Below are 13190 nucleotides of genomic sequence, written 5' to 3'. Positions count from 1 at the left end.
GGTTTTTTTCCTTGTTATGTTAAGTGTATGTGTATGGGGTTTTTTTCCTTGTTATGTTAAGTGTATGTGTATGGGGTTTTTTTCCTTGTTATGTTAAGTGTTTGTGTATGGGGTTTTTTTCCTTGTTATGTTAGGTGTTTGTGTATGGGGGTTTTTTCCTTGTTATGTTAAGTGTTTGTGTATGGGGTTTTTTTCCTTGCTTGTATGTCCATGCACCACAAGTGTACCTGGTATCTGGGAAGGTCAGAAGAGGGCATCAGATCCCTTGGAACTGGAGTTACAGATACTTGTGAGCTGCCATGAGGGTGCTGCGAAGCAATCCTGAGTGCTCTGGAGCAAGCGCTCTTAATGGCTGAGCCATCTCTCCAGTTCCAGGGTTCGAATAACTTGTTTCTTTTTAAATCTGTGCTAACATCCACAAGCAAGTCTTGCCTCATCACTCTACAGCATCTGCAACAGTGTTTTGTTTCCTTCCTCATTCATTATTTATTTTTTTTTTTAGTTTTTTGAGACAGGTTTTCTCTGTGGCTTTGGAGGCTGTCCTGGAACTAGCTCTTGTAGACCAGACTGGTCTTGAACTCACAGAGATCCACCTGCCTCTGCCTCCGGAGTGCTGGGATTCAAGGCATGCACCACCACCACCCAGCTTCCTTCCTCATTTATTAAGAGTTGTCTTTTCTTGCTCTCTCTTTTTTTCTGGCTGTCCTGGAACTCACTCTTAGACCAGGCTGGCCTTGAACTCATGGAGATCTACCTATCTCTGCCTCCCAAGCGGTGGGATTAAAGGTGTGAACCGCCACCACCCAGCCCCTTTTCTTAATTACATTAACATCACTATGGATTAATGGCTGTTTATTTTATACCATAGGCTAACACCCTACACTACTACTCCCTTCTTCCCCCTCCCTCCCTTCCTTCCTGGCACAGGGTCTCACTATGGTAGCCCAGGCTGGCCTCAAAGTCACAGTCTTCCTAAATTCTGAAATCAAGTATGAACTGTCACACAAGGCTCCTTCTTTCATTCTATGTTGAGACTGTTGGCATCATAGTCTCCATCTGATGCTGTAGGCTCCACCTCTCCCCAGGGAGCTTGGTTTCCTTTGCTGGAGGGGTGTTTAGAGAGCAGAATCTGAGTACCAGGTTGTTCATGACTACTGGGTGTCATTTTTAGGTTGACTCAGTGGCCACAGTCAAGGAATAAGCTAGCCCACACCTGAGCATGCACCTGTTCTCTGTGTTCATAATGACACAGCTCTTACAATAATCTGAGCTCGAACTCTGGCCTTCAGACCCAGTCTGGAACTGAGTTACTTTAAGGGTGGTAAGACCTCTCGGTTAGGACCCTCCAAGAGTTGCTCACTTGGGGTGTGCTCCTCATTTATGGTTCTCCTGAGCCAGATTCTTGTTCGGGCTGGCCTGTCACAGGCACTGTCCTGTAGAGGGAAGGGTGTGGTAACAATGTCCACAGCCTTTTGCAGGATCACAGTACCCTCCCCATTTTCAATGACCAAAATTGACTCGGGATATTGTTCAAGGCCCCCAGTGAGGCAAAACTGACCATGGTTGGAAAGCACTTCCCTTAAATGATGCCTTGTTGGTTTAGGAGATGTAATCCCTATAGTGGGCGTTAGTAAGAATCAAGAAAAATTAGAAGTTTTTTGACTTCCAAATGCAACTTCCAAGAAAATATCCCAAAGACAGTCACAGAAATACATAAAGAGTTGTGTACAAGGCTGTTGCAGCATTGACTACCATAAGCAATCCAAACAGCAATAGGAGACAAGCTGTGAATTGAGGACACCTTCTCAGTAAGATGCCCCACGGCTGGAAGCATCACTGAAGCATACAGTGTGTAGTCCATCATGACACGCTCTCTAGAAATATCACAACTCTAGAAAGAGCATGGGGAGCAACGTAGGTAACACATCCTTTACTAATAAAGGGTAAGAGTAGAAATACTATGAACACATCCATCCATCATGCATACAGGTTCAGGTACATATGTAATATGTGTTGGGTAAGCATGTGAATGTATGGCGTGTGTGCCTGTGTGCACACATGTGGAACCCAGAGCAGGACATTGGGTGTCTTCTGCTGTTACTCTCCACCTTCTGTGTTTGAGACCGGGTCTCTCACTGAGCAGCAAGCTTCCAGATGCAGTGAGGTTGACTGGCCAGCAGGTTGTAGAGATCTGCTTGTGTCCACCTCCCAATGCTGGGGTGATAGCATAGAAAGCTGTGTTCAGTTTCTAGCATGAGTATTAGGGATTCAAACCAGGTCTTAACCACTGAGTTTCTGCCACAGCTCTGCAACTATAGATTTTAAATAGGGAGCTGAGCCACAAATGAAAAAAAAAAAAAGAATACAACTTGTGAGTGGTGAGATGAGGCAGAAACAGAGTTTAGGGCATTTAAAAGGAATCAGACCCCTTGACGAGGCTCCTTGCTTTATTCATTTTGTAAGGATGTCAAAGAAATATGAAACAAAAACCAATTCAAATGCAAAAATAAAGAGCAAACCTAGCAAAATTCAAATCACAGTAATTGAACTAATTGTATATTGTGTCAGTAGTTTAATACAATGAGGAAAGTGTTTTTTTGTGTGTGTGTGATTTTAAACTAGAGTAACTTGACTATGCATTCTTTTTTGCTTGTTTTTTTCAAGACAGGGTTTCTCTGTATTGTTTTGAAGGTTGTCCTGGAACTCACTCTGTAGACTAAGCTGGTCTTGAACTCACAGAGATCCGCCTGCCTCTACCTTCCGAGCTCTGGGATTAAAGGCGTGCGCCACCAATGCCCAGCTTGATTATACATTCTTAGTGAAAGAGTGTAAGAATAAGATAAAATGGGGCTGGAAAGATGGCTCAGCAGTTAGCGCACCTGTTGCTTTTGCAGATAACTTAGGTTCAGTTCCCAGCACCCAGCTGGCAGCTAATAATTGTTACTCCAGTTCTAGGGAGTCTGATGCTTTCTTCTGGCCTTATGCCAGCACTCGGGAGGCAGAGGCCGCGGATCTCTGTGAGTTCAAGGCCAGCCTGGTCTACAGAGCGAGTTCCAGGACAGCCAGAGATACACAGAGACAACCTGTCTTGAGGAGGCAGAGAGAGAGAGACAGACAGACAGACAGAGAGAGAGACAGAGACAGAGACAGAGACAGTCAGAGACAGAGAGAGAGAGAGAGAAAGGAGAAAAAAACAAAACCCCCAAATATTAAAAAAAAAAGAATACTAAGAAGTCAACATTGAAAGGGCTTCCTAATGGCCAGAGGGACACTGAGAGAATCATGAGGACCTGAGTTTAAATTCCAGAACCCACATTAAAATAAAAAACAAGCTGGGTGGTGGTGGCGTACTCCTTTAATCCCAGCACTTGGGAGGCAGAGGCAGGCAGATCTCTGTGAGTTCGAGGCCAACCTGGTCTATCAAGCGAGTTCCAGGACAGCCTCCAAAACAATACAGAGAAACCCTGTCTCGAAAAAAAACAAAACAAAAACAAAGCCAGATATGGTGGTGCACACCTTTAACACCAGCACTCAAGAGGCAGAGCCAGGCAGATTTCTGTGAGTTCAAAGCCAGCCTGGTCTACAGAGTGAGTTCTAGAATAGCCAGAGCTACATAGAGAAACTCTGTCTTGGAAAAACAAAACAAAACAAAATAAAAAACAAGCCAGGTACAGTGAGAAGGGCTTCTAACCTCAGCACTGGGGAGACATAGACAAGCAGATCCCTCTGGGTTTACCAGCCAATCACCTAGTCTAATTGGTGAGTTCCAGGCCAGAAAAAACAAGATAGAGAGGTCCTGAGGAATAATACTAAATTTCCTGACCTCTAAACACATGTGCAGGCACACACACACACACACACACACACACACACACACATATCGAAACACCACATATATTAACACCAGCAAATAGCATCAGACATTGCTGGCCTTTCACAGATGCCTTGGCTCTGCAATGCTGATATCTGGGCAGGACATCCTTGTTGTGGGCATAATTCTCTGTATTGCAGGCTTTTAAGCGGCATCCCTGACCTCCTATCAGATGCCTACATAGACCCTCCCCTTCTCCTCCTGCAATAACAGACAAGGACTAGATATTGCCTAAGATCCTCACGGAGGCAAAATGTTTCCTGCTGAGAGCCACTGTCTACAGATGACCCTGGCAACCCACGTTCTATTTTAAAATCCGGTGAGCCAAGACTGTAGAAAGAGAAAGAACTAGGCCAGTGAGATGGCTTGACTTTCTCCACTAACTAATGATCACAGTTTGATCTCAGAACCCACAGTAGAAGAGAATTGACTACCAAAAGTTGGTCCTTTGACCTCCAAATGTGCACTGTAGCAGGTGTTAACCTGTACTCACATACACAACAATAAAAGATATTTAATTTTTTTCTTTTTTGGTTTTCCGAGACAGGGTTTGTCTGTATTGGTTTAGAGGCTGTCCTGGATCGCTCTGTAGACCAGACCGGCCTCGAACTCATAGAGATCCACCTGCCTCTGCCTCCCAAGTGCTGGGATTAAAGGTGTGAGCCACCAATGCTCGATATTTAACTTTTTTTTTTTTTTTTTGGTTTTTCGAGACAGGGTTTCTCTGTGGCTTTGGAGGCTGTCCTGGAACTCGCTTGGTAGTCCAGGCTGGTCTCGAACTCACAGAGATCTGCCTGCCTCTGCCTCCCGAGTGCTGGGATTAAAGGCGTGCGCCACCAACGCCTGGCCATATTTAACTTTTTAAAAAATGATCTGTTTTATTTTTTTTGTGTGTGGAAAGAGTATGTGCACATGAATGCAGGTACCCTTGGATGCCACAAGAGGGCGTTAGATTCCCTGGAGCTGGGTGGTTTCGATTGACCCAACCTGAGTACTGGGAATAGAACTCAGGTCTACAAGAGAAGCACAAGCTCTTAACTGCTGAGCCATCTCTCCAGCCCCAATAAAAAAAATTAAATGAAAAAACAAACAAACCAGTATTCAGAGAGGTGAAGGAAGAGTTGTCCCAGCAGAAAAACCCTGAAAAATACAGGGCGTGTGTGTGAGAACCCTAAAGTAGCCAGCATGGCTGGAATCCAGCGGCAGGGCCTGAAGTGCACAAGAGGACCACAGAGTAACAGGAAAGGCCAGGCCATTCACAGGACACTTTGTTCCTTACCTCAAATAACTCAATACAGTGATCCCAGACACCTTGTGACCTGGGAAGAATTTTATTCAGTTCAATTGTTGCTGACGCTGTGACAGTCTATGGCATTCAGAGGCAAGCCTGATGCCATTTAGGCAGCAATGTATGTCTCGAGTCTCCAGCAGTGGGGTCTAGGGAGAGGGCTCAGTGTGAAGTCACTGTACTGCAAACATGAAGACTGGAGTGCAGATCCGCACCATCCATATGAAAGTCCCAGCACTCCCGAGGCAGAGAAAGGGCGCTCAGGGCAGGCTGGCTAGCTAGATTATCTGAAATTGGCAAGGTCTGGGTTCAGAGAGAGACCCTGTCAATACCTAAGGAGGAGAGTGGTCAAAGAAGGTACCCAGTGTCAACTTCAGGCCTACATGTGTCACACATAGCTACCCTCACACACGCACGCACGCACACACACACACACACACACACACACGCGCGCGCGCGCACACACACACCACACGAAAGCAAAATGGAGTCTCCAGCAAGGACTCTAGACAGGCAGCTCCACAGAGCTGAGGGCTGAGTATGGAGACAAACATGCTGCCCTCTGCAAAGCTGTAAACAGGGAAGCCGAGTTTACCATCTGAGCTGCCTGAGGCCTCCCTCTCCAGACCCCAGTAAAACCAGCTCCAGATGCCATGCTTTCAGAAAAGGCCCACTGTGGACAGGAGGTGGCTTCCCCAGCCACAGCAGTGTCCACATCCTGCCAGTCTCCATCTGGGGCCCTGCGCCATCCCGCCAGACTAGACCTCCAGATGCCAAACCCTGTGTTGATCAGAAAGACACCCACAAATGTTTCTCCTAGACAAAGTTAGATTCACCCAGACAACCTAAATCTGTCCCGCTCCTGACCAGAAGAAATACCTCAGAAGTCCCCTTCCTCTGCTCAAAGTGGCTGGCCCTCAGAGAATGGGGTCTTCTCACAAGTCTGAAGCTACCTGCCTTCCTCGGCCCCTCAGGGCCCATGTGAGAGTTAGCGTACACTCTGTCTCAGCACCCCCCACCCCGGCAAGCTGTCTGTCAACCCACCACAGCCTCCTGTGCTGTCCGCCTGAGACCCTCCCCACATCCCAGCGTTCTCAAGCTTGCTTTCCTAGGTCGCGCTCTCCTGACTGACACGTTTGCTTATCCCTCAGGCCAGCTGAGGAGCCTCCTCAGCTCTTTCGGCTCCTTTCACACAAGGCTGTGGTCTGACCCCTTGTGGGTTGTGTCCCGTCTAGATGGTGAGCTCCTTAGGGCAGTAACTCAACATGGCCAGTGAATGGATGGCTTACAGCAGCCTGCTCATCAAGCCACTGTGTTCTGGGGACAGAGAGAGGGGACGTCTGTTCTTCCCCATGGCTCAGTGTCTACCATTCACACTGGAGCCTGGGGTGCTGGTCTGCCTGACAACCACGTCACAGTGAGTCTCCATCAGAGGCCACTGATGTCTGCACTTGCTGTGGGATTTACTTCTTTTCCTGGTGGGGACTTTGAGGGTGGGGACAGGACCCCAGGCCCTGAGGAGGAGAGGCTGGGCATGACTGTCCTATGCTGCTGGTACCAATGGCTGAGGGGCCCACACCAGACTTACAAGACGCTGGGCTCCTGGGCTAGTGCCGGACCTCAGAGGAGGGTGGGGCCCTGGGGTTGTTGATCTGTGCATTCTACACCTGAAGGAATTTCTCCCACCAGGAGCCTCGGTGCTGTGGCGAGGCCCAGGCTCCCTCCTGGGGTATTTTCAGCTGAATCTCCGCACTGACTTTCTTCACGGGCCGTTTCCATAAGCGGCTCTGCACACATAATTACTGGTCCAGTCCTCAGCTGGCTCCAGACCCCAAATTAAAAGGGAACACCCGCACAGGCCACCACATCAAGCCTGCCGAGGTAAAAAATAATTCCCAGGAGATGTGAGCAAGGGTGCGATTCCTCCAGAAGAAACTCAAGGAAGAACTGAACTGTGGGAATGTGCCAGAAAGGCGCAGTCATGGTGACACACGCCTGCTTATATCCCTGTCCCATGACTCACTTTTGGAGAGACCCCCATCAGTGGGCAGGCTGTGTGGACACATTTGAGTCAGAACTGGGAAGGTCTTCAGGGGTGGGGTTCAGAGGCAGGGAAACTGAGGCAGCTCTCCGTTGAGGTCATATATGAGCTCAGGGTACTGTGCAATAGACTTTCAGACTCAGGCCATGGAAATGAGGGGACCTGGAGTTTAACAGGTGACATATTGGGGTACAGGTGACTCTCAGCATGTTCTGTCCACAAAGACCCTAGAATACATGCTGAAGCCCCTTCCTCCTGCTGGGTCCCATGGAACTGGGGTGTCAGGAGACACTCAGAGATGTGCTCACTGCTGGTGCCACAGAGATGGGTCCGGCTGGCTTCCATCCCACCTGATGCATTTCAGTGCTCCCTGACTCCTACTGGGCCGTCTCCTTCCCCTCTGCCAGCCTGCCCTGAGTGCCTGCCCACAGGGGCTGTGGCATATGGTGGGGTGAGGGAGGGCCATGGGGAATCCCATTTGGGTCATTTCTAAGTTGTTTCCCAAGGACAAAGAGAAAGAAGGGCTGTCTGTGACCCCAACTCAGGCAGAGAAAGCCTAGCACCCTAGGAGATGTACCATGCAGGCTGGGACTTCATCATGGGGGAGCTTGCCTCCTCAGGATGGAAGAGTTGGGCTAGGTCAGGTGTGTGGAAATCTTGCCCACCTCTTTTAAAACAGGGGTGAAGTTTCTTATCTAGTCTCTAAAAATGGAGGCGGACGTGGGTGAAGCTTAGTGGTAAGGGCATTTGCTTAGGAAGGGAAAGACCTCAAATCTGATATCCAGGGTGTGCTCATGTACATACATGTATGTGCATGCACGAGCGTGCACACACACACACACACACACACACACACACGAGATGGACGAGAATGAGGAGATACTTTTCCTGTTGGTACTGGCTTAAACTCAGGGCCTAACACACAAGGGCTCCACCACCAAGCTACAACCCTCATCTTTTCTTTTTAAAAATGATTTATTCTTATTACTTGTAATTGTATATATGCACATCATCTGTCTATATGTGGGTATGCACACTGGAGTGCAGGTGCTCACAGAGGCCAGAGTACTTAGATCCCCTTAGAGCTGGAGTAACAGGGGTTGTGAGCCATCTGACATGGGTGCTGAGGACCAAATCAGGTCCTCTGGGAGAGCAGCAAGTTCTCTGTACTCTAAACCAATTCTCCAGGCCTGGTCTCTCTCTCTCTCTCTCTCTCTCTCTCTCTCTCTCTCTCTCTCTCTCTCTCTCTCTCTCTCTCTCTCTCTCTCTCTCTCTCTGAGACAGAGCCTCAGTGAGTGTCCTAGGCTTGCTTCGAACTCAGGATCCTCCAGCCTGGGGCACCTAAGCACCTGGAACTGCAGACACAGAACAGCTTTATTCACAACCAAATCTCCATTAATGATAAAATGAACAAGTGTCATCTGTGGGCCATTCATGCAACTCAGAAGTTACAAATGATGGAAACAAGAATGTGGGTGACTCTCAGAGAAATTCATGGAGTGGGTTAATACAGCACACGAGGGTGGCCACACACTGCATAATCCCCCCATTTCTATGAAGCTTAGAGCCAGACCAGGGGAGACTTTGGTGATAGGAATCACAGCAGTTGCCTAGGGGCACGGGCTGGTAGAATCAGGATTCCCAGGGGAACATGATATCTGATGTGGATGGTCTGAGTTTTAAATGAGCATGAAGGCCAGGTCTCTCACTCCCTCAGATCTGGCCACCACAGCTCACCGCTGCTCCTGCCCTGCCCTCAGCTAACTGAGGCCTCAGGAATGAAAACTCCTGGGCTTGGAAAGGGACCGATGAACATGTAGATGGCTCCATGTGGCCCTGCCTGGACTCTGTCTGTCAGTGCTGGTTGTGCCTCAGTTTCCCCATCCAGAACAGACGTAAGCAGAGCTGGTCCTTCCTGACCCCTTTTGCCCTTAGGAAGGACAGGAGCGCCTGAGGCCACCCAGCCCAGGAATGGGGCAGTGAGGACAGCAGGTGTCAGTGAAACAGAGCCAAGCATCATGGCTGGGAGGCATTTCATTTTTCTGACACTATCACTGCAGACACCAACAAGAAACAGAGAACCACAGAAGGGAGGACACAGTGATGGAGACGAGTAGGGGCTGAGGTGGATCAGGAGGGGACAAGAGTTGGGTCTGGTGCTGAGACCAGCTTAGCTCAGGGCTCTCCCTTCTTCAAGCACAGGGACAGGAGTATGCTGTCACACTGCTCCATAGGGTCACAGCCACTGCCATCCTGGGATGCTGCTGCTGTCCTTGGTGTGCAGGTTCCCGGGCCCTGACCTTCCTTCCGGCTTGGGCTTGGGCTTGGCAACAGAAGGCATCAGGCATGTGTCTGACACACGGGCCTGGTAATCAGCAGATGAAGAATTATTCTAAGACAGGCATCGTGGCTCACGCCTTTAATCCCAGCCCTCACGAGGGAGAGGTAGGCAGACTTCTGTGAGTTCAAGGCCAGCCTGGTGTACATAGTGAATTCCAGGACAGTCAGAGCTACATAGTGAGAGTCTGTCTTGAAAAAACAAACACGCATCACTCTGGCTGGGACAGCTCACTAGTGTGGCAAGTGTGCCAAAATGAAGACAATGCTCTGCTGGGTCACCTACCCTGAATCTGCATTTAGCAGAGTCCTGTGGATAATCCCAGAGATCCTACAGGCAGTGGTTGGGGGCAGGGGCGGGGGTCAGGCAGTGTGGGGGAAATGGGGTTTAGAAACCATCAACGTGGATGTTACCTAAATGCTGTGTGTCCCTGGTCCTGCTATTTATCCTCTCTGGGACTATGAAACAGGATGGTAAAACAGGTTCACAAGCTGTTGTCCCAACCAAATGAGGAACAGAAGAATGTAAAGGTCAAAGGGTAACACAGCCTTTGGTTGGCTTTTAGAATCTATTTCTGGGCTTCAGTGTGCATGAGACACAGATACACAGGGCTAATTTCCCTCCCTCCCTCCTTCCCTCCCTCCCTCCTTCCCTCCTACTTTCTTTCAACAGGGTCTGCTGTTACTCTGATGCTCTGGATGGCTTTAAACATAAGATGTAGCCCAGGCTGGCCTTGAAGCTGTGGCAACCCTCCTGCCTCAACCTCCTGAGTGTTAGGTTTACAGTTGTGATTCACCACATGTAGTCACATAGGTTTTATTGCTTTATTTGCAAAGCTGGACTGCATGTGGAAGGGCTAGGGGTTGGCAGCGGCCTGATTCCTGTTCACACTGGGGGCCGGCAGTGGCCGGGCCCCGGGTCACACTCTAAGTGAAGGGAGGCTGTGTTCCTGTTCTTGATCATCTGTGAATCATCTAACCTTGAGAACAGGTCACTAGGGGTCCCATTTACTCATTTATTTTCAGGCAGGGTCTCACTACATAGCTCTGGCTGACTGTCCTGGATCTCATAGAGATCCACCTGCCTCTGCCTCCGGAATGCTGGAGTTAAGGTTGTGTGCCGTCATGCCTGGCCAAGGAGTCCCATTTAAAGGGACAGATGTTAGGCTCAGAGACAGGAGACTTCCTGAAGTTGCAGAGCAGCACCAGTTCCCACCAGAGCTGTTCATGTTTTGCCCAGAGAATGGGGGTGGGGCGCAGAACATGGGCTGGGTGGTGACTCATTCTGATCAGCAGCTCCTCTGGGGACATTCTTGGGCAACTCTATCCTTAGTTCTTAGTCCTAAGCCCTGGGTCAGCCTGTCCTAAGGATGGAGACACAGTTACAGCCCCACATGTGGTCCGTCCTAAGTCCCCACCCTGCCCTCGAAGCAGAAAGACAGTCCCTCCTTGAAGCTGGGCTACTGGCTGAATAGCTACCTTCTCGCTATGTTCTACCCTACCCCAGCCACTACCAGCTCTGGATGGGGAAGAGAGGCTTGGGTGCCCTCTCTTCCCGCCTTCAGGTAGGAAAACAAGTGGCTAAGGATACACAGCCTGCTGTCCAGTCCACTGTGTTCCTCTGCCCAGACCCTCTCAGAAGCGCTCCCCATCTTGGAAGGAATATCACCAACCTAGCACTGGATACAGAGCTATGTCAGGGCAGTCACTGCTTCTCTATGTCTCCCCGGCCATCCCTGGGCAATGAGAGGAGAGACTGTAGCTGTTTGCGGGGCTGCCAGGAGGCTAAGCTATGCAGTGCAGGGACTGGTGACCATGGAAAAGCCCTCTTCCTGCTCTCAGTTCAAGGCTTGGTACTCAGACTGACCCAGCCTAGTGCCTGCCCAGGCCCCCACCCACCACAAACATCAGCAAAGCAGGTGGGGACCTGACCAACTGAGATGAAAGGGTGTTCTGGAAATTGCTTTTCAGACTATTGGAGGTTGGGACTGGAGCGATGGCTTAACTGTGGTTAAGAGCACCTGCTGCTGCTGCTCATGACTTCCTATCATCTTTGACTCCAGTCCCAGAGGATCTGACGCCCTCTTCCGCCCCCACGAGTCATTGCATGCGCACAGTACACACAACATATATGAAGGCAAAACCTCATATACATAAAAGAAAATATTTTTAAAGGTGGTGGGTGTAGCTGGAGAGATGGCTCAGGAGTTAAGAGCACTGGATGCTCTTCCAGAGAGCCTGGATTTGATTTTCCAGCACCCACATGGCTGCTCACAACTGTCTGTAACTCCAGTTCCAGACCCTGGATACCCTCTTCCGGCCTGTTCCAGCATCAGGCACGGATGTGCAGAGACATAGATGCAGGCAAAACGCTCATGCACATACATTAAAAAAAAGACTATAAAAGGTGGCCCTGAGGTCTAGAGACCCATGGAAAGAGGAAGAGCTACAATTTAGGAGAGTGGACTCACAGCTGCCCCTTGGATCATTCACTGGCCTGAACACTCATTCCATGCCAGACCAAGGTCCAGGTACTGGGGCCCAGTCCCACAAAACTACAGTCATGGTCTGAGTCTGTCCACTCCAGCCTCCTGACAGTGCACCCCACCCACCCGCTTCCTGATGTAGAGAAAGGACCTGCCGTCAGGGCGTGTGGGTCAGCTATGGTCACTTTGATGATATGATCACAGGTTTCTACACTGAACTTTGTCCCTCTTTTCAGGGCTGCGTTTATCACAATGACAGCATCACAGCCTCTGTTTACTCATCAGTCTTCCCAGGACCAACCGTCTTCCGGGGACCTGGGCCTAGGGACCTGGGTATCATCACCAGATTCCCATTCCTGGGCGCCTTGGTGGGCAAAGACCCTGGGAAACCGCGCTAGCCCTCAGACCTTCCAGCCTCGAATCCTACAGTTGCCTCTTCCCTGTGATTCTGTTGTACCTTGGCTTCCTGTCTTAGGGAGCCTTGCACTACCCAAGGATCTCATCCCCAGACAGGCGGCCCTGCCCACTCCGCACGAAGACTGCGCCCCCCCCCCGGGCTCTCCTCGCACTCACCCATATTGACGAAGCTCATGACCAGGTCGGCGCGGCCCAAGTGAGGCCGAGGGGGCCCGCCGTCGTCGTCATCGGCCATGGCGTGGTACAGGTCCAGCATGAAGAGGGGCGCGGACGCTGGCTGCCGGGAGGCGGCGGGTGGCGCACGGGGTCGGGGCCGTCCAGGTAGCCCGAGCACCGCCAAGATCTCTCGCTGCATGTCTCGGCGCTCGCGCGCTCCCAGGCGACGCTGGGGACAGGTGTGTGGGGGACGTGGCCCGTGGCCGCCGCCCAGAGCGCACAGAGCCAGGCCCAGCAGCCAGAGCGGCCCGGGACGCACGGCCATCTCGGACGCTCAGCGGACTCGCATCCACCCGCGACACCCGATGGCGAGGACCGAACCGCGCAGCGGATCCTGAGTTTGCACCTGTCGCGGGCAGTTCTGCAGCGACTGCGTACCACGCGCTCTGCAAGCGGTCCCTGAGCCCGTAGGTCCTGCAGAACAACTTGGGCTCCCGTGGTGCGGACCCCCGAAGTGTCCGGAGCGGGACCTCCTGTAGCCTCACAGACCAACGAGCGCTTCCTCGGCCCGCCCCTTCCCAGACCAACCAATGG

At 50.7% G+C, this 13190-nt stretch overlaps 1 protein-coding gene across 1 annotated transcript in view; it reads right to left on the bottom strand.

Annotated features, from left to right (window-relative positions):
- Nucleotides 1–13141, bottom strand: part of Bmp8a (bone morphogenetic protein 8a) — a 33747-nt gene extending 20606 nt beyond the window's left edge. Inside the window, exon 1 of the mRNA XM_040756712.1 lies at nucleotides 12597–13141. Coding sequence (XP_040612646.1) covers nucleotides 12597–12921 — 325 coding nt within the window. The 5' untranslated portion in view covers nucleotides 12922–13141. The remainder of the gene's footprint in view (nucleotides 1–12596) is intronic.
- Nucleotides 13142–13190: the final 49 nt, after the last annotated feature.

Source organism: Mesocricetus auratus, unplaced genomic scaffold (genome assembly GCF_017639785.1).
Source record: "Mesocricetus auratus isolate SY011 unplaced genomic scaffold, BCM_Maur_2.0 Super-Scaffold_100014, whole genome shotgun sequence".
NCBI lineage: Eukaryota > Metazoa > Chordata > Mammalia > Rodentia > Cricetidae > Mesocricetus > Mesocricetus auratus.
The sequence above is the reverse complement of the archived record's forward strand: the minus strand, read 5'-3'. Positions and strand labels throughout refer to the sequence as shown.